This window comes from Rattus rattus, chromosome 1 (assembly GCF_011064425.1).
Source record: "Rattus rattus isolate New Zealand chromosome 1, Rrattus_CSIRO_v1, whole genome shotgun sequence".
Lineage (NCBI taxonomy): Eukaryota > Metazoa > Chordata > Mammalia > Rodentia > Muridae > Rattus > Rattus rattus.
Genome location: NC_046154.1, coordinates 229,012,586 through 229,034,195, shown reverse-complemented (window position 1 = coordinate 229,034,195; position 21,610 = coordinate 229,012,586). Strand labels below are relative to the sequence as shown.

General features: G+C 44.9%; 1 protein-coding gene across 2 annotated transcripts in view; it reads right to left on the bottom strand.

Annotated features, from left to right (window-relative positions):
* Mal2 (mal, T cell differentiation protein 2) overlaps nt 1-20,224 on the bottom strand; it is a 29,826-nt gene extending 9,602 nt beyond the window's left edge. The window contains exons 1-2 of one of the 2 annotated variants that reach the window (XM_032915439.1): nt 19,980-20,224; nt 2,427-2,597 (exon numbers count right to left, since the gene is read on the bottom strand). In XM_032915439.1, coding sequence (XP_032771330.1) covers nt 2,427-2,597; nt 19,980-20,111 — 303 coding nt within the window. In that variant the 5' untranslated portion in view covers nt 20,112-20,224. The remainder of the gene's footprint in view (nt 1-2,426; nt 2,598-19,979) is intronic. The other variant, XM_032915430.1, reaches the window with a different exon arrangement.
* Nucleotides 20,225-21,610: the final 1,386 nt, after the last annotated feature.

Here is a 21,610-nt window from a genome sequence, read left to right as displayed (position 1 = left end):
GAATGGTCTGGTGGTGTGTGATACAGCATTTAGAAGAGTCAGTGATTAGTAAGAATCCCGAAGTACCAGCAGGGGCAGAGTAGAACAAAGACACCTGGTACCATCTTTATATCTGATGCCAGGTGGACCTGCTGTCCCTCAGTAACTTTGGAGATCTGCTGATTCATTGCAGAACTCCTCATGAGAAAGCCAGGCACTTAGGGAGAGGAGATGAACTATCCCCTGTACCCTAATTTGGGACTGTGGATTTTATCACACGATGAAATATCAAATGTTGCAATTAGGGAAAATGTAGGAAAACACTACCTTAGCAACTTCAAAAAACTAGAGCCCTCAAATTGCAAGTCTCATGTCTTTAAGGAGTTAGAATTATTGTCGCTTATAACCCACACACGCAATGTACGTTAACTATGAACAGCGCTATGAACACATTATTTCTATTATTCTTTAATGGCGTCTGGCATAGCAGTTGCTATTACATCCATCTTACAGAGTAGGGAACTGAAATATAGAGAAATTAACTATTTTGTCCAAGGCAAATCAGGCTTCATGTGAAAGCCCGTTGAGGACTGTGACCATTACACAACACTGCTTTCTTAGTTTTATCTTAACCCATGCCACCATTAGCCTGTACGCTGTCTTAGAGGGCAACCCTATTTGCTGGATGCTTCTGCTGAAAACATTTGGAATTATAGTTCTCCTGAAGTTTTAAATAAAACAGTTCCCTTTAACATTTCCCCTAAAGCTGCTGGGGGGAAATGCTGTTATGCTTAAAAGCAACATATAAAGATCAAATGATGGTCTGACTGAAGTTTCAAAACACCCAAGTGTGATTCCGGGTCTGAAGGGGTTCCCTATGAGCATCACTAAAGCCCCATCTACCGTGGGTTGGAATCATCCCCACTGGTCTTTTAAATGTGCCCTAAGAATGAAGGGCCACTGGCATGAAAGAGAATCTCCATATAACACACAGGAAAATACAATGTCAGTGGATTGCAGTGAATGGTAGTTTATCTTAAACATTGAGTTTTACATCATATTATCAATTTATCTTTCAGGACTCAGTAATTAATTTTAAAAAATGTCTTAGGGTTTTACTGCTGTGAACAGACACCATGACCAAGGTAAGCCTTATGAAGGACACCATTAAATTGGGGCTGGCTTACAGGTTCAGAGGTTCAGTCCAGTATCATCAAGGTGGGCGCATGGCAACATCTAGGCAGGCATGGTGCAAGAGGAGCTGAGAGTTCTATGTCTTCATCTGAAGGAAGCCAGGAACAGATTGGGAGGAAGATCTCCAAGCCCACCCCCACAGTGACACACTTCCTCCAACAAGGCCACACCTTCTAATAATGCCACTCCCTGGGCCAAGCATATTCAAACCATGACAGAGAAGAACTAATTATAAAATATTCTCTTTTGAAAACAATACGGAGTTAGGTGTTTTCTGAAAAGCTTGGACAATCTGCCCACTTCTGTGTCTGCATTTCCTGGGTGTGAATTCAATTAATCATGCACTGAAAAGAGTCAGACAAATCTGTGTCATACTAAGTATATACAGACATTTTCCTATCTTCATTGTCCAAACAATCCAGTGTAAAACTACATGCAGGGACTGGAGAGATGGCTCACTGGTTAAGAGCACTTGAACTCTGGCAGAGGACCTTGGTTTGATTCCCAGCAACCTCATCACAGTTCTCAACCATCTTCTGCCCTCCACAAATATCGGGAAAGTACACAGTGCACAGAGATGCACACAGGTAAAACATTCACATATAAAATACAATGAATGAATTTTTTTTAAAAAACAAAAACAAAAAAACAAAACCCAAGCTATGTGCATGGCATTTACAAAATGTATTCTAAGTAACTACAGATGACATAAAGATTATAATACAATGCATGTAGGTAATATGCAAATTAAAACTGCATGCTTAATTATATATTTACATATATACAAACATATGTATTATGACTTGAGAATCTATAGATGCTAGTATTCCAGGTGAGAGGGTATGTCATGCGTTCATTGTCCCTCTTATGAAGATATAACTAAGCCTATTTAAATGTTGGAAGAAGAAATGAATGGAAAATTTCAAGACATATGTGACTTGGTTCTCAAAGGCATCTGTTCTACTGTTCAGTCATAATTCCATTCATTTGTTGCATGATATGAAATAATTTTCAAATAAATCATAAAAATAGCCGTGTGGTTTCTTAGTTCTATCAGTGTGGGAACTTTACAATCCAAGGTCCTGTTGCCCACCAAACCCACACATGGGCACCACAGTGGCCTCCTCATGTTGACCTATCTTCCCTTATATGGAGCAACAGAAAGAGCAGAGACTCAGGCATTTCTGAGCAGGATGAGGTATTTGCACATTTATTACATTTTCTTCAATAGGCTTACTATAAAAATTTCTTACCAGAAAGTTCCAGTTGGCATCAATCTGAGTCACCATACCAGAGAGGAACAAACCCAGGAAGAGAAGCGAAAAGAAGAAAGCTGTCACAGATACAAACATGACCCATCCTTGCAGCAGAGGTAGAGGAACATTGGAAGAAGCAACCAAAATCCAGACAAGTCCCCCAAGTACCTGAAAGAAAAAAAGAACACAGTAGCAGCTTTGTATTAGAGCACTCGTCTCTGTTGAGTTAACCCCATTTTCACCCACTTTGCTCTCCTATTCTTACCTGAAGCCCCTGTACTCCTCCCTGCTACCCCAGCTTTCATTGTTTCCATATCGTTACACGAGATGTGTTCTTCCCATCAGTGAAAAAACACCAGAGTTCAAGTCAATTCTGGACTTAGATTTTCATGTTGGATTCTCTTCCCCACCCAGGTGTTCTCTAGTTATCCACACACACAGCTGCAGTGTTCCCCAGCCACCCCCACACACCTGCAGTGTTCCCCAGACATCTGCACACACCTGCAGTGTTCCCCAGACATCCACACACACCTGCAGTGTTCCCCAGACATCCCCACACACCTGCAGTGTTCCCCAGACATCCACACACACCTGCAGTGTTCCCCAGACATCCGCACACACCTGCAGGGTTCCCCAGCCACCCCACACACCTGCAGTGTTCCCCAGCCATCCACACACACCTGCAGTGTTCCCCCGCCATCCACACACACCTGCAGTGTTCCCCAGCCAGTGTTTCCCCCAGACACACCTGCAGTGTTCCCCAGACATCACACACACCTGCAGTGTTCCCCATCTGCACACCCCCACACCTGCAGTGTTCCCCAGCCACCCCAGACACACACACAGTGTTCCCCAGACATCCACACACACCTGCAGTGTTCCCCAGACATCCGCACACACCTGCAGTGTTCCCCAGACATCCCCACACACCTGCAGTGTTCCCCAGACATCCACACACACCTGCAGTGTTCCCCAGCCATCCCCACACACCTGCAGTGTTCCCCAGCCAACATCTCCACACACCTGCAGCGTTCCCCAGCCATCCACACACACCTGCAGTGTTCCCAGACAGCCAACCTGCAGTGTTCCCCCACACACCTGCAGTGTTCCCCAGCCATCCACACACACCTGCAGTGTTCCCCAGACATCCACACACACCTGCAGTGTTCCCCAGCCATCCTCACACACCTGCAGTGTTCCCCAGCCACCCCCACACACCTGCAGTGTTCCCCAGCCACCCCCACACACCTGCAGTGTTCCCCAGCCATCCGCACACACCTGCAGTGTTCCCCAGCCATCCCCACACACCTGCAGTGTTCCCCAGCCACACACACCTGCAGTGTTCCCCAGACATCCACACACACCTGCAGTGTTCCCCAGACATCCACACACACCTGCAGTGTTCCCCAGACATCCACACACACCTGCAGTGTTCCCCAGACATCCACACACCTGCAGTGTTCCCCAGACATCCGCACACACCTGCAGTGTTCCCCAGACATCCACACACACCTGCAGTGTTCCCCAGACATCCGCACACACCTGCAGTGTTCCCCAGACATCCGCACACACCTGCAGTGTTCCCCAGACATCCACACACACCTGCAGTGTTCCCCAGACATCCGCACACACCTGCAGTGTTCCCCAGCCATCCCCACACACACCTGCAGTGTTCCCCAGCCATCTACACACACCTGCAGTGTTCCCCAGACATCCACACACACCTGCAGTGTTCCCCAGTTCCCCCATCCACACACACCTGCAGTGTTCCCCAGACATCTGCACACACCTGCAGTGTTCCCCAGACATCCACACACCTGCAGTGTTCCCCAGACATCCACACACCTGCAGTGTTCCCCAGACATCCACACACCTGCAGTGTTCCCCAGACATCTGCACACACCTGCAGTGTTCCCCAGACATCTGCACACACCTGCAGTGTTCCCCAGACATCTGCACACACCTGCAGTGTTCCTCAGACATCCGCACACACCTGCAGTGTTTCCCCAGCCATCTGCACACACCTGCAGTGTTCCCCAGACATCCGCACACACCTGCAGTGTTCCCCAGCCATCCCCACACACCTGCAGTGTTCCCCAGCCATCCGCACACACCTGCAGTGTTCCCCAGACATCCACACACACCTGCAGCCCCAGACATCCACACACACCTGCAGTGTTCCCCAGCCACCCTCACACACCTGCAGTGTTCCCCAGACATCCCCACACACCTGCAGTGTTCTCCAGACACTAACATATACCACCCAGTGATGATGCTGCCTCTTGAAACACCCCTTGTGGATGGGTTTTCATTCCAGTCAACATCATACTGCTTGGTCATCATTCGCTTTCCTTCCTTTCTCACTGACTGTTAGAGAGTTTCTGAGAGAAGCACAGCTGTAACTCTAATTTCCCACCAGCAGTGCTCATTGTTCTATGGTTATTATACCTACTTGTACGTTTGGCATCAGCTCCCACCTACATAATCATAGCCACAACTGTTTTTCAAGAGAGTAAGCAAGGCAAGCCATCAGCACTCACTGTCTGTCATGTGCTGGAAATCAAATTTGTAGCTTAGATTCATGTAACAATTGATAACTATCAATAACATCCAGGCACTGTGCTAGGTGCTGGGAATAAAATCAAGCTGCACTGTCCTCAATTACAGAACTGTGTCTATTCTAGGAAATGGACAGCAAAGCGAGTGCTGAAAAACTGCTGAACCAGTGCCAGAGCTGGCAGAAAACTGGACAGTATACTTTCACTAAGTAACTGCTCCAGATGCAGATCTGAGCAGTCAGGAAATATATCCTAGAAGTCATAAGCCTCAGGACAGGACCTGTGTGGTGTAGAAGGAATTTAGGCAGGAAACAAACCTGGTGGAGACAGCATAGGAGGAAGGACAGTACCTTAGCACAACAAAGAACACAGATCAGTGTTACATGATGTTAGCACTCTGGCCCACTGTTAATAATCTGGAGGACACACAGAACAATTCATTTCATGGAAGGGCAATAGAGGCTAGGATTGTCTTGATCAGGAAGTAGCCCTGAACCTGGAAGGTCTGCTGGCTAGAATGTGAGAATGGGCTGAGTGGGGAAGGATGCTGGAGGGGGAAGGATGCAGGACAGAAGGCCACAAGTGATAAATATAAATAGCATAGCATAAATTATCATGGAGGGATGGAGAACAGAGAGGAGGTAATGGATTAGCTAGAAATTTCTAGGAATATGATGATAGGGTTTGAAAAGATCTAGGACATGGCAGGAAGGAAATCCCTAGATTCTGGCAAAGGGAACTAGGATGATGTCAGAAAACAGGAGGAGAAATGGGTGCCAATACTCAGTCTTCTCCAACTTGCCATCAAAGCAAGGAAAGTGGCATGGCCCTTGTAGGACAAGTAGGCTTTCTGTGGTCTTACCAGTCCTTTACATCTCTTTCCTTGTAAAAATAACTTATTTTTATTTCATGTGCAGTGGTGTTTTGCTTGTATGTTTCTGTGCAAGGGTGTTGTATCCCTTGGAATTTGATTTACAGACAGTTGTGAGCTGCCATGTGAATGCTGGGAATTAAACCTTGGTCCTCTGGTTGAGCAGCCAGTGCTCTTAACTGCTGAGCCATCTTTCCAGCCCTTCTTTTATCTTATGCCACCAAGCCCTTTACACTTTTATTTTGTATATGACAGAAATAGAAAAAAAAATCCACAGCTCAGAAACAAAGCTCTTTCAAGTCTGAGTGGCTGGCACTGCCAGGCCAGAAAGTCACTGGAGTGTGCTTGAGTCCTTAACTCATACCTAATCTTGAGCCATTATCTTAAAAAAAAAAACTCTGCTGAGCTCTACCTATTCTCAGCTACCCTCTCCCCTGACAGCCTCCCGAAAGGGATTTGAATACTCAGCCTTTTCTCTGTCTGCACTACCAGACTTTCTTGGCAGTACACTACTTACATCTCTGCATCCAGTCATTTATCAATCCCATGGGAATTCTTTCCTAACCACCGGACGAGGCCATATTGGGCAACACAAAAAGTTTGCTCACACCCTTGTTTCAAAGTTGCCTTGGGCAGGTAGAAACCCTTCTTCCTGCTCCCCCACCCCACAACCCCATACAGGATGTTCTCAATATTGATTTAGTGAACATACGGATTGTAGAGCTAGGCAAGTGCTTGTATGAGAGCAACTGAGTTCCAACCCTGACTCATGGCATCTGCATGTGGATTTCTTTGTACTTAGGTAATATACAAATCGTACAAACCACAAAGGATAAAATAATTTCAAGTTTTAAGACAAAGGGCTCAAGCTAGGTGTGGTGGTTGGTATATGTCTTTAACCCCAGCAGAGGCAAAGGCAGGTGGATCTTTAAATTTAAGGCCAGCCTTGTCTATAAAAGTGAGTTCCAGGATAGCTAGGGCTACACAGAGAAATCCTGCTCAAAATAAATAAATAAATAAATAGCCAGACAAAAGGCTCAGTCATATATTTTGATGATGTACTCTGAAGAAATATTCTACACACACAATAAATTACCACTTGTGTAATGATAGTTCAAGTATCCATTTAATAGACTTATAGCTATGGTAATATATCTCAATTCCTATTACTTTCAAATAAAAAATTAACAACCCCCAATATTTTATACAATAAATTTAAGTAATGAATATTAATATATGTTAATTTTAACGGTTACTTTATTAGTTATCATGAAAGTTAGAATAAGCTCGTTCTCCTCTCTTACATCCTTACTGCATATTCAAAGGCAATAAGAATGTCTCTAACTTGCTTCTCAGAGTTTTTCTTTTTAGTAGTCTTTCCTTATTCTCGATCTACAAAATTTTATATTACTTTAGATACAACTTATAGGTTGTGAATCATTATTAAATTTCAATTAATACAGGCATCACTTCCTGCAAAGCTCTGTGCCAGGCTAATGAGGAATCAGGAACAACTGGTCATCATGTATTTAAGAGGCAAATTGAACAGAGAACACTCACATAACTCAGGCGTTGTGGTAAGTGCACATTTCTAAATAATTCTTTGGAAAGAAAGTAGTATTGAATAAACCTGAACTCAAATAGATGGGTCCCAAATCTACTCTGCTAGATGCAGAGCAAGAACATTCAAGAAAACACAAACACACAAGCAAAATAAAACAATACACCCCAACAACAACAAAAACTACAAAGAGGTGAGATTCCAGCTTTTAGCATTCTAACTGAGGGATAAATACACACCATTAAACCTGATTGGAGAACAGATTGTGGCAAGTGCTATAAAAAGAACAGAGCACAATGAGTCCTGTGCGATGGGAGAGGGGACCAGAGATGTAACAGGAGGGATCCTGAAAGGTGGGCAGCAGGGCGGATTTGACATCAGACTTGAGCAGGGAGACTAACAAGAAAATATGGGTTGACTGCTCTTTCAAACTCTAAATCGTAGCCTTTCCTACACCTCGAGCTTTGAAAAAAAAAACTGGGTACTTACGGAAGAAGTGATCTGATTGGCCCCATTTGTGGAGTGTGGGAGGCATAGCAACGGGAGGGAGAAAAGGGAATGAGTGCTAGTTTCTTCTTTCTCAATTAATCCCACCCACATAGCAACCCTAGACATCTATGTGTTTGTTCTGTTCAGGGGCCAGCTTTGAATGGCAGTGGATCAGTACAATTAAGCACTCATTTACGCAAATGAGTGGATGACACAAATACGCTCACATTAGTTAGTCATGTTCCCACTTCAAGAGTTTCATTAACTATCATCTGCCCTGGGTTTGATATTCATTCTCTCTCTCTCTCTCTCTCTCTCTCTCTCTCTCTCTCTCTCTCTCTCTCTCTCACACACACACACACACACACACACACACACACACAAATATCCAGCAGCAGATGGAAACATATGAAGAGACCCATAGCCAAACATTGGGCAACTCTGTGAGTCTTGTGGAAGAGTTGGAGAACTGAATGAGCCTGAGGGGTCAAGAAGACCTACTGAGTCAACTAGCCTGATCCTATACAGGCTCAAAGAGACTGACTCACCAACTAAAGAACATTCAGGGCTGGACATAGGCCCTGTAACCTTTTGCAGGAGATGTGCAACTTGGTCTTCATGTGGGTTCCCTAACAACTGGGGATGTCTCTGACTCTGTTATCTGTATTGGATCTCTTTCACCATACCTAGACTGCCTGAGTGGGCCTCCGTGGGAGAGGAGGTGCATAGTACTCCTGTGACTAGATGTCCTAGGGTGGAGTGGTGCCCAAGGGGGTGCTCCTCTTTCCTGTGGAGAAGGAGAGGGGAAAGAGGGGAAGGGATTTGTAAGGGTCAGATTGGAAAGAGAAGAGGGAGCTGTGTTTGGGATGCAATATGAATAAATAAAATAATGGAGAGAAGAAGGAGGAGGAGAAGAGAAGAGGAGAAAGAGGAGGAGAAGAGGAGGTGGGGGAGAAGGAGCAGAAGGAGAAGAGAAGAGGAGGAGGAGGAGAATAAGGAGAAGGAGCGGAAGGAGAAAGAGGAGAAAGAGAAGGAGAAGGAGAAGGAGGAGAAGGAGAAGGAGAAGGAGAAGGAGAAGAAACAACTTTGCTTTTGTAGAGGTCACTATGGCTTTGACCCAAGTATCTCTTCCCTTTTTCTGATTTTCTTTCAAGGTTAGCTACCTTCCTTTCTAAGCTTTTCTATTTGGCTTCAACATTAATATGTGAGTTTCTGGTGAGGCTGGCTGTGCTTGGAATACTGGATTCCAGTTCTGGGCTTCAGTGAACTTGAAACATTTCCCAAATAAATGATAATTGCCAGTGTCCCTGTTTAGGGGAGGAAGTCCTGCTATTAGGGATGAACAGGAGAGCACTGAAATGGTTAACGTCAGAGAGAAAAGGGCTGATAAAGTATCCTGGCAACAGCGAGTGTGCAAACTGCAAAGAAAGGTATTGCAAATGCCATCACGCACTCACATTCTGAGACCACATTCTGACCTCATGTTTACCTCTGCCTGCTGTTGCTCCCTAGTGTTCTAAAAAGCATGATAATTATGTAGAAAATGTGCTTTCTCTTCAAATTTCTGTAGGGAATTAAATCAGGGCTCATGGATACAACCAAGCTTTAAACTCTAACAAAGAGTCTCCTCTACATCCAGGTAACACAAAGGAAAGAACCTCCTAGAAACATCCTCCAGCTTCCCTGTTGTTGGCTGTCCACATCTTGGGCCAACTTTATGAGCACCTGGTACACATGTGTTCAATTATGTTCTCAGGTGAAGTTATTAATTTGTTTCCTGTTAGGCTTTGAAAGTGCAGTGTTCACCCGAGGCTGTGTTGGGTGGCTGTGGAATCTTTTGGAAGAAGTGGGTCACTGCAGGTCATCCTTTGAGGGTCATAGTCTAGTCTCCTTTCTGGCCTGAGCTCTCCTTCTACTTCTAACTTGCTGGTTAGAAGTGATCTGAGGAGTCTTAGTTGCACAGAAATCCACTAAGATTCCCCACTATGATGAACTGTATCCTCCCAAACCGTGAGCCAAAGGAAATTCTCTCTCCTTTAAGTTGCATGAGCCAGGTAGTTTATTATCACAGCTAATGGGAAATAAAAGCAATAGACTACTCATTTCTAAAACAATAGATACGTTTGTGGTTGAAAATACATTTGCCAATTACCTTTCGTCTCTGTAGACCAGAAGCCTTCCTCCTAGACTTGACTAGAGCCTTCTTCCCACCATAAAAATAAGGGGTTGGATAGTCCCCTATAGATCACAATACACGGAACCCTCACAGTTGGATTCAAGCAGTTTTCTAAGAAACTACAGGCTGGTAAAAATACACAGTCCCACAAGAAAACATGGTCCTGGCAGGGGCAAGATACCTGTGATTTGGGCTGTGTGGATTGCAGACTTCCCATCCCACCTCCTGTTTGGAGAGCTCTCCTATGCTCCCAAAGGAGTCCTCTTTGCAAATATCTCTTCTCTTATCCAAAGACACCGATTTCCTTCCTGACAGGTTCTGACATTTTCACTAATAACTCTCCAAACTTTTCCAACTTGACACCTCCAATTTTGTATACCTTATTATTATTGTCTTAAGTAAACATGTACATTTCTAATGTTTGAGAGAACACCAATCTTAAGAGGCAATTTCCCAGATCTATTGCCCTAGAGAAAAATACTTGGTTATTTAGAATTTTCTGTGTTGTATTGTTATCTACACAAATGGCCATGCCATATCTCTTCTGCAGCAGGCAGACTGAACAACCAGCAGGCTTGGGGGTGGGAAGTAACTTCATTTCCTAGGGTGGCTTACAGAATTAATTTGAGCATGAACTTGGCAATAATACAATCACAGAAATATTAGCTATCATATACTGGATTTTTATGGTCACGTCTGTTCTAAGAGTTTTATTTTTTATTAACTTAATCCTTACAGAGCCTGAGAGATATTATGAGCCCCCTTTTATAGGGAAGTTAGTTGAGGGGCAGAACTCTCATTGCCAAAGCTGCACAGTTAACAAATGTGGGTTTTGGACTTGGCGCTGGGTTCTAGAGTTTTGCTTTATCAGTATAATTTCTGCCTCTTTAAATGTGAGTGTTCATTCTAGTCATAGATTTCTACTAACTATCCAAATGACTGCCTTCAGTCATGTAAAACTGGCAAGTTTCACCCAAACGTTCTGAACCCCTCACCTACTTATTAAGTGCTTCTGTTTTAATGAGTGTCTATTTACTAGGTACCTATTCAACATTATAGTTATGAAATATGTTTAATATAGCTAGAATTACACTATTTTACTGATAGTTACCTTTACAGGAGGGGCCATAAAATACAAATTCACTTACAATGTAGCTGTGCCCTGTGATAGCCATACTAGAGAATTTGGGCACCACCCATCCACCCCAAATCTCTTTCATTCTGTAAAGTTCTTTTCTCCATCCCTTTTCTCTGCATTCCACTCCATTATTTTATCCTTTACATACAAAGAATGACCCACACTTGTCCATGTGTCTGTCCAGCACGCCACAAATGGCTGCATAGCTTGACTATATTTTCCCAGAAAAACTTCTCTGGCCAGAAGCCATCCTCTGTGTTTCTGTAACTACTGATGCATGCATCCTTTTGACCATTTACAACATCTAGATTGAAATCATAGACTCACATGCCTTTTACTCACTGGGCTGTGAAGTCGGAATTGGTGACATTTCCTTAAATGTTTCTGAAAACTGGGAACCCAGGTGGTTCTTTCTACATAAACTGTTCAATGGGGCCCTGCTCCAAAGGGACATAAACTAATCAGTGAGCAAGATGTGCACCTTGAGATCCAAGGAGCACCTGGCTGTCTGAAGGCCAGCTCACTTTCTGGTACATGGTGGATGTCTAAGACAGGTAAGACGAACAAAAGCATGTCCTTCTCAATTAATTTGCTAGTAATTATTGGCAACAAGCCCCACCCATGACAAGGTCTTTGGATGCTTGGGAAGACAGTGATGGGAAAATGTTCATGTCTTGCAAACATACCTACCAACACCAATTTTCAGTCTTTTTTGGTCCTCATTTGCCAAAATACCCTATTAGTGCTGCAGCTGCCACTGTTAACTTTTGATCACATTAGCCCCTAGGTACCTGCCTGCCTGCTCCCTAATCATGTTGACATCCAACCAGATTGCTCCTGGATTAACCTTAGTACAGGTTACAGATCCTACTCACCTGGAGGTTTGAGTCAGAAAGGTTTGTTACTTCTGAACTAGGGAAAGAACGACTTCTGAGAAGCAAGAGCAGAAAAGGCATATGTAGACTTCGTTTATAAACTCAAGTCTGTTAACTACACAATAAGTTTTACTTTCTGGTTTGTATTTGAATTACGTTTGTCAGTGCTACAAAGTCATCCCTTCACCTCATATGACTCGAACTTCCAGGTCAGTTTTCTGAGTAGCTAATGCAAACCCTAAAATAGAAAGCATCATTTCCCTTGCTTTCCGAATCTCCTTTTCATGGATGTGGGTAACTCACTATCGTGTGCATTAAACATGCCTACATGCCAGTGTTCTGACCAGACCTAGACAGACCATTACCCTCTTTTATTCTATTGACAGCCTTCCTTCTGAAAGTCTTTATATGAAAGTTAAGAATGTCAGACAGGGTTGCTATGAGGAGACTCAGCCCTCTTTAATAAAACAGGCCAATGAGGGATTCAGGTCAAACTATCTATCTGGGAAAAATATTAGAATTTGCAACCGTAAACAGCGTATCTGCTCCCACATTGCCATTTCTTCTAGGATATTCTTACACACTGTGTTATCAGCCGGGAGCATCGTGTGTGCTGCCTTCTGCATGTGCCTTACTAGCCGGGCACCCGTTCCTCCTCACTGGCCCGGTTAATTCAATCACATCCCGGCAGCTCCTATTATGAGGCACATTTTTACACAGCCACAAACGGCAAATCTCTTCCCTTTGACCTTTCCATTTGCAGTTCAAGGTCAATCCTTTCAGCAAGTTGGTTCAAAGTCTTCCAAATTTTAGTTCCTCTTTCCTACAGGGCTGTGATTCAGGGAGGATGAATGGTGAACAAAGAACTCGGGAGGGGCACTGGCTTACATTCCTTTACAAAATGTTAAAGGGTCTTTTCCTGTGATAGAAGACGATCAACTCACAGGTACATTATTTACAGGATATAAACGTATCTAGAGAGACAAACGCATTGGTTTCTAGGCCTTCTAATCTACGTCACTCTGCAATCAAAATCTACTTTCTGGTCAAGGAAAGAAATACTAGTACATTTACATGTAAGTAAGACTATACTCAGAAACATTGATTGGTTAAATAACTGGAAATATCTTCCACTGAGTCCCCTGCATGACTGTACCTGCCTCTGCCCCTTCCCTCTCCACAGCCTCCCCTTGTGCTCCTCCTCAGACACATCTTGTATTTCTGTCTTGTTCAGTAGCACCCAAGAGAACATCTAATTCATATATTAGTCAACCAGCTAATATACGAACCACTAATATATGACCAACCCACTAAGCCTCCAGCTTCTTCCCTTTACTTTTTCCATCCTTCTTTTTCTTGGTATTATTTTCTTGGTCTTGTTAGTTCTTATCTGAACTACAGTAATCGATCATTAACCTCCTGCCTTTTTAATTTTAATCTCTGTGTTTTACAAAGAAATTTCATTAAAGATTTCTAAGACGCAAGCCTGGCCATGTTTGACCCTGTCCTCAGCAGTGCTCTGTGAAGGACAGATTCAAAGCCAGGTCTAGCATCTGTCAGCAAACCACAGCTTCAACCTGGGTAGCGGTGTCTTCCTTCTCTCTTCCCATCATCTCATCTACCACACCAAAATACTAACAATTGCTAGAAATTTCATGGTATGGCCTGATTATTTTTCTCTCTCTCTTTTTTTTTTATTTCTGAGGCTTGTAGATGACCTTCTTGCTATCTGGAATTTTGTCTCACCACTTCAGGCTCACCTCAAATGTTACTGCTCCATTCCAGCTTCTTGTCCTACCTCTCCAGTAACTAAATACTCGATTTCTCGTAGTGTTTCCATAAGCCTATTTCACAAAACTGTAAATGCCTTTTGACCTTTTTTTTATCATGCTAACTCCCTCCCCACATCTCTCATCCGTCTGTCTGTCTGTCTGTCTGTCTGTCTGTCTGTCTGTCTGTCTATCTGTCTGTCTATCTATCTATCTATCTATCTATCTATCTATCTATCTATCTATCTATCTGAAATAAGGTCCCACCAGGTAGCCCTTGGCTGGCCTGGAACTCACTTAAGGAACCTAACTAGCTTCCATTTCCCAGAAATTCACTTGCCCCTGCTTCCTGGGTGTGGGAATGAATGGAATTCAGCAATATGCCCAGCATACACAACTTCTTTTAAAGGCAAGGATTGGTTGTCAGATTCTGATAACTGGATATCAGATTCTGGGGACATAAGAGAAGGCCCAATGAACGGTGTGCCCTTTAATATATTATTGTGTTAAATAAAGGAAAATAATTATGGCACTAAACCCACTACAGTTAGAAGAATGTAGAAAATGTGTTCCAGAATTCCTCTCATAAAGAGAAATGTAAACAAATAATTTGAAGGTGTTTTTTAAACAGTGAAGCTGCGAGAGCCCTTGAATAAATCAGTGTTGCTGTTTTCCACAATTACCAGTGTTACGCTTGATCTTTCTTACACATTTTTGTAAAATAATGTCATTGAGAACGGGAGCCTAACTATCTCGCGAATCCTCTGAGTAAAGACACGCTGATATCATTACAGCTAGGCCCAGACAGAAAATGTTTTTCAATTGTGTTTCACCTTTCCTGACAGCTTTTCTTCCCCAAACAGAAGTGACATTTTTTTCTACAACCTCTTAACTAGATCATAAGGGCTTTCAGGTGCAGAGGCATCGAAACAGCTTTGTGCACACTCTGTAGTCAATAAATATTCACTCTAGAAGCACTGAGAGGATTCGACAGTTGTAACTTTTGTCCATGAGAACAGGTGTGGGCATTTCACGGCGCTGTGCTAGTGTGGACAGCCTTGAGTGACAGACCCCACTGTTCCCATTATTTGAGACAGGGTCTGTTGTGCTGTCCACTGTTGTCTAGGTGAGGCTCTCTGGCTCATGAGGTTTCTGGGATTCCTCTGCATCTACCTCCCATCTTACACAGGAGCAATGGCTGAAAACACAAACTACCTCAGAGACCAGCATTTCAAGAGTTCTAGTGTTCGAACACAGGCCCACATACTTCTGCATCAAATCCTTTACTCTTTGGGCCATTGTCCTAGCCCTGAAAATGATAATCTTGGGAGTTAATATTTTCTGTCTGAGCTAAAAGCTTGGCTTTGAAGGTGGGATGGATCCCTAGGTGAAGCAGTCTCTGGATGGCCTTTCCTTCAGTCTCTGTTCCACTCTTTTGTCCCTGTCTTTCCTTTGAACAGGAACATTTCTGGGTTAAAAATTTTGAAATGGGTGGGTGGCCTCATCCTTCAACTGGGGGCCATGTCTATTTACCGGAGGTGGCCTCTACAGGTTCTCTGTCTCCTTTGTTGGGCATTTCAGTCATGGGCTCTAGAGATCCATCCCATCTGCAGACACCAAACCCCCACACTATTGTTGATGTCTAGAAGCACTTGCTGACAGGAGCCTGTTATAGCTGAGAGGTTCTACCAGCACCTGACCAATACAGATGCAGATACTCAGAGCCAACCACTGGACTGAGCCTATGGACACCCATGGAAGAGCTAGGGGAAGGACTGAAGGACGTGAAGGGGATTGTAACCCCATAGGAAGTACCATATCATCTAACTGGACCACCCAGAGCTCCCAGGGACTAAATCACCAACCAAAGAGTATACATGGAGGGACCCATGGCTCTAGATACACATGTAGTAGAGGATGGCCTTATCTGACATCACAGGTCCCTTGGTCCTGTGGAGGCTTGATGCCCCAGTGTAGGGGGATGCTAGGGCAGTGAGGAGGGAGTGAGTGACTGGGTGGAGGAGCACCCTAATAAGGCAAAGGGGAGTGGGGAGATGAGGGATGGAATGTGGGGCTCTGTGGAGGGGTAACCGGGAAGGGGAATATCATTTGAAATGTAAATGATTAAAATGATTAATAAAAAAGGCTTGTCTTTGCAACTCTAACTTTGTATTAAACATTATAGGTACATGATAAGGATACATCTGGAAAGAATAACTCAGGCCAAAACCAAAGGGCTGGCAAGTCAGGAAACCATACCTATCAAAAAAATTTTCATGAATTCAAAGTTGGAATACGCCCCACTATGAAACAGGTGTTGTAAATTGCCCTGCTTGGTTCCAGTGGGCAGGCACTGTTTCGAGTCGTGAGTGCAGTGCAGTCCCAGAGACTGGGATTAAATTCCTTGAGCAAAGTTAGTGTGAGAACTGAGTTCTAAGATCATAGTCTCGTTAGCAGAATCTCCTACTGATGGATGAAACCAACTTCAGCGAACACAGTTTGCATAGCTTCAGAGAGCAACATGACCCAAAACGAAGAAATCTTGAAGATAAATGGATTTCAAAGGAAGGTCAAAATTTAAAGAGGGTTGAAGAGATATCAAGAAACATTAGCAGAAGTTAAAATAATTGGTTCTCAGCGTAGAGTTCACTTAGTATTTGAGACTGTGCTTCGGGAACTCTCACACTAGTTTACAGGGAGAAAAACGTTTGAAGAGGACCCATGGGAGTCTGTGACTTAGGAATCAAAAAGGAATAAAAAAAAAAAAAATCGGGTTGGAGACTTAGCTCAGTGGTAGAGCGCTCGCCTAGCAAGCACAAGGCCCTGGGTTCAGTCCTCAGCTCTGAAAAAAAAAAAAAAGAAAAAAAAAAAAAAGAGAAAAAAAAAAATCCTAGAGCAATCGTGAAATTTAGGGACCAGGGTGCTTCGAGTGACTCACTTAGCTCTTGTCTGTTTGCCTCTCAGGGCGGGCCTTCTCTGCAGGAGATCACAAAGGTGATCTGCTGGCTGCATTCTGAATCTTATGATCCAGTATCACTAAGCATTCCACAAGGACGGGGGCCAAAAAGGAACTGTTGCTTTGACTCAATGTGGCCTCTCATTTCCCTGAGGTCACTGGTTTCATTGATACATTTTGATCCTCCCCATGGGGAGAGGTAACAGAAGTTCAAGGAGAGGTAAAAGGTAACTCCGACTTAAATTTGGAAAGACATTTTTGCCCTGAAAAAAAATTAAGGTTGGAAAAGTACTTTAGTCTTTAAGTCCTGACTTCAATCAAGGATGCACTTAAGCTGTGGATGTCGATTTGTGATCTTGGTGCTAGACAGGCAGAGACAAGCTGAGCCCTGGCCGGCCACCCTATTCTACTTGGCGAGTTACAGGGCAGCAAGATAACTGGATCAGCCCGATCCCCATCCCACCCCCAACCCCCAAAAGAGTTGAAAGGATGGTGAGATGGCTCAGTGGGGAAAAGTTCTGACCTCAAGATTGTGAACCTTAGTTTGACCCCTGAGGCCCACGTAATCGAAGTAGAGAACCCACTCCTGAAAGTTGTCCTCAAGGGTTGAGATTTAGCTCAGAACCCAAGGCCCTGGTTGGGTCCCCAGCTCAAAAAAAAAAAAAAAAAAAAAAAAAAAAAAAAAAAAAAAAAAAAAAAGAAAGTTGTCCTCTTCCTTCCATAGAAGCATTGTGGAAACGAGCATGCCCTCCACTCCCCTCAATGAATAAGCAAAATATAAAAAAGAAAACAGTGCACAGTCCCTGAGGAATGGCACCCAAGTTTGTCCTTTGGCCTCCATATGCACTTTCGAGCACTCGTGGACGCGTGCATACAGCCACACCCACACACACACAAATGCACAAACAATAGTGCAAATTCCATTGGCTTTGGAAAGAGACCCTTCCATCTGTATAAGAGTCTGAGCAAATGACAGGGTTAGGTTAAGCTGCCCGAGGAACAGACGTTTAAGAAAGCAGGCAACAAGTCCCCTTTCTGGAAATGTGTGGATACCTCCCCACACTTCCAGGATCTAATCATGCTATCTGTTCTAACAAACGGAAATATTCACATTCGTGAGGAAATTCTCTTTTTCTGCACAGCCTCGTTCAAAGACTCTCTCAGTGGGTTGTAGCTAAGCTATGTATTAGAATCTCCAGAGAACCTTAAAAAAAATAGCTGACTCTGGGTGCTCCCCTAGAGACTCTGATTTAATTAGGCTGGGCTGCCAACATGACTTCTAAAAGCTGCCAAGTTATTAAGTACAGCGCTGAGAACTAAGTACTCTAGTAGATAGGAAGAGGAGAGAGCTGGGAGGGGTTCAGTAAGTCACCTCTTTGATTTGTTAACCTTTAGACCTAAATAGTATTCCATAAAGTATGGCACCTCCACAGGTGGGTCCTGAGTAAGACTTCTGTACGTATATTTTTCCATATATATATAATGTACATAAATACATATACATTATATACATTTAAGAGACTTCTGTGTGTATGTTTGTTACATGTATATTTGAATAACTATTGGAAACCAACACATCAACTTGGAGATTCAATGTATATTACTGCTGAGGATGATTGCTAACTTCTACCAAAGTTCAGTCTGTGTGACTATGTATGCGGATCTTCTGTAAATCTCAGGATAAGTAGGACGTAAGTAAAGCCGTGGGAAGAACTCCTGAAAGAGGAAGCAAGCCTGTGGAACTTGAGGAACATGGCAGGAATGGAGCCCAGAATCTGGGAACTCTTCCTCTGCAACGTTTCCGGTTTTAAAGGCTCTGTCCCTCCACGCCCAGGAGTCGGATCCAATGCCATCTCCTCCCTGTTCCTCTCTCACGCATACCTGCCACCCACCTTAGTCATTCTTCAGATGCTGAATTAGGCTCAAACCTGACCCCATGCCAGGGTCTTCTAGTGTCACACTCATTATCTGATCTCAGTTGTCTCAGCCTTTGAGTTATTCACTTGGGTCTCTTCTTTCAGATTCAATCTGAGCTAAACCCAAGGTGGCTTGGCTACCTAGGCATAATGGGGCAGAAAACCAATGCTCACAAGGTTTTCAGCTCGGCAGCACAAAAGGGAACCCCGAGTGACCTAGATCCAGGTTATGCAAACTCGCAGGAGTGGATGAGGCTTGACATGAAAACCCTAAACAGAGCAAACAAAACCAGCCTGCAGGAATGACACTGCTTTGCTGACATTTCTTTCTATTTGACATTCTCCGGGCATGATGCAACCCCAGTTGCCCAATTTCTATTTGCACATTTCCCCCTTGTCCACAAGGAACTTCGAAAGCTCCCATCGCCACAGCATTCCTTTCGTTAAGTTCAAGTGTCTAGTTCAACAAGGTTGCAGGGCAGGCCTATGGCATCAACTTGACTTTGGGCGGAGCAAAGTGTTCTAGGGTGGTTTGGAATTCTCAGGTAAACTTAGAAAAGGACGTGGTGCAAAGGCAAGAGCTGTGGCTGACAGCCCCACTTCCACTTTGTTCCTCCGTTTTCACACCCACTTGATTACACACTGCCTACTGCACTTACAACCTCACCTTTCTCCCTGCCCTGTTCTTCCCCAATCCAAAGGGCATTGGTGAAGGCAAGGGTGAGTCTGGTGAAAACCATACCCACGCTTCAGCCTCCTCTTCCTTTCCCTGGCGCCTCTCGCCAAGCCTTTCCTCATCCTAACCGCTTCCTGGCCACTCAGTCATCAGTACACCTTTGCACCACCCAACAAAATGGCAGGTTGGCGACCGGAGAGACAGAGGGTGCTGGTTCCTCTTCTAGCCAAGCGCAGTTCCTGTCCAAAGCCCTGAGTCCCCAAGATCGCTCCAAGAATATACAGGAGAGGGCTCCTGCCCAGATCCCTAATCATGGGCCCCTCGCCTGCTCGGTCTCTAGGGCACATTTCCATTCCAGGCCAGCGAGCAGGTGTCCGCGTAACAGGTGCCAGGCAAGAGGCCCCGGTACTGCGTGGAGAGGACCCTGAGACCGACTACAGGGAAAGGCCACTTCTAGAGGAAAAAGGCTGAGGGAGGGTGCAGAGGGACCAGCCTGGGCTGGGGGCAAGGATGCTGCCTGTCCTTGCTCCCGGGGCTCGATCGTCACCTATGCTGTCCCACTTACAATCTCCAGGCAGACGAAAGCTCCCGAGTAGGTCCTCAGGATGTCAGGGCCAATGGGCAGGGTGATCCGGGGCGCCGGGAAGGACACGGCAGGGTTCGGGGGCGGCGGGACTGCCGCTCCGCCGGCCGACATGCTGCCGCTGCTACGTCTCCGCGCACCGCCGCCACCGTCGCCACCGCCTCCCGCGTCCCGCCTCCGCCTCCCGGGCTTGGCCGCCGCCGCCGCCGCCGCTGCCGCTCCGGTTCGCGGGGTTCAGGCGTGCTGAGCGCGGAAAGGGTGTGGCTACGGGCCCTCGGCCGACAGAGCCCCGCCCCGTCACGTGAGCACAGGTGAGCGCGCCTCCGCCCTGGCGCCCGTCAGGGTCACCAGCCCAGGTGTGGTGCTCCCCAGCCTCAGCGCCAGCTCCGCAGCCCTCCCGGATCTTCAGGTCACTCCTGAGCTTACTATCCGCTGGCTGATTCTCACCTGCCCATCCCACCCAAGTCTCAACGCTGGTCCTCACCCACTTTCCCCAGTTGGGTAGGAAGACAAGAGCCTGTGACTCCTAAGGAAAAACACCAAGTCACCAGGCACAGCTGGAAAATGGGGATTCTAGTGGGATTTTAAACAACACCAGGGTCATGCGACACATTGGAGTTGGTGGCAGTGAGACCCGGCAGGACTGCCTTGAGTCACTCCTGTTCTTTTCTCGAAGATCCGTATGAGAGTGTCCGCAAAAGATGGACAGAAAAGTTCAGAGTACAGGAAGAGATGTAGCTTATAGAATGGCAGCTTTTTCCCCCAGTTTTGAGATCTATAACCATACACGTAGTATTACCCTCATTCCGTTTCCGCACAGACCCTTTTAATTTCACTCTCAGAAATCTACTCTTGGCCACTGTTTTTAAACACCTAACAGTTATTAAAACAAAACAGGATGCTACTGTACCTGAGTTCCAAACCTCGGCTTACCTCCCCGCATTCCCATTTTATAAGTTTGGCTGTCAATGTTCTGTAAGTGGAATAAACGAAGGGACATTTCTCAAAGATCATCTAAAGATAAGTTATGTTACACAGATCAGCACACACATAGACCAAGTTGATAAAACCTGACCCAGGCATGGGGGCACATGCCTGGAATCATAGTACTGCACAGGCTGTGGATTGCCCCGAGTTTGAAGTCAGCATAGACTGCAAAGCAGGGAATAGGACAGCTTGGGATACCTAGAAAGAACCTGTCAAGCAGCAAGAACAACAACCAAATATATGAATACATAGGTGTGTTGTCTATTATACACATATATACACACACAAATCTAGGCCAATATTGGACATTCTCCAAATCGAGTCTCGTTCCGGTCTACCAAGTTTAGCTCTTGAACTGTGAGTCGCTCCGTGCATGGATTGTCAGCAGGTTTTACCCTATGTCTTCATTATTTTAATAAGCGAAACTCATAGGTGTGGTGGTGGCACCCGAGTGACAGCCACAAAGGAGGGTGTGGATGAAACCTTGTATGTACCTCTTCACCACCAGCTGTTAGTCACAGTTTCTGGCAGTCTGTGTGTGTCGGATGTCTAACAGGCAACCTCAACTTTTCTCTGTTGATTTCTTTGATTGGTGAACTTTTCTGTGTCCAGACCCTGATTTTCTG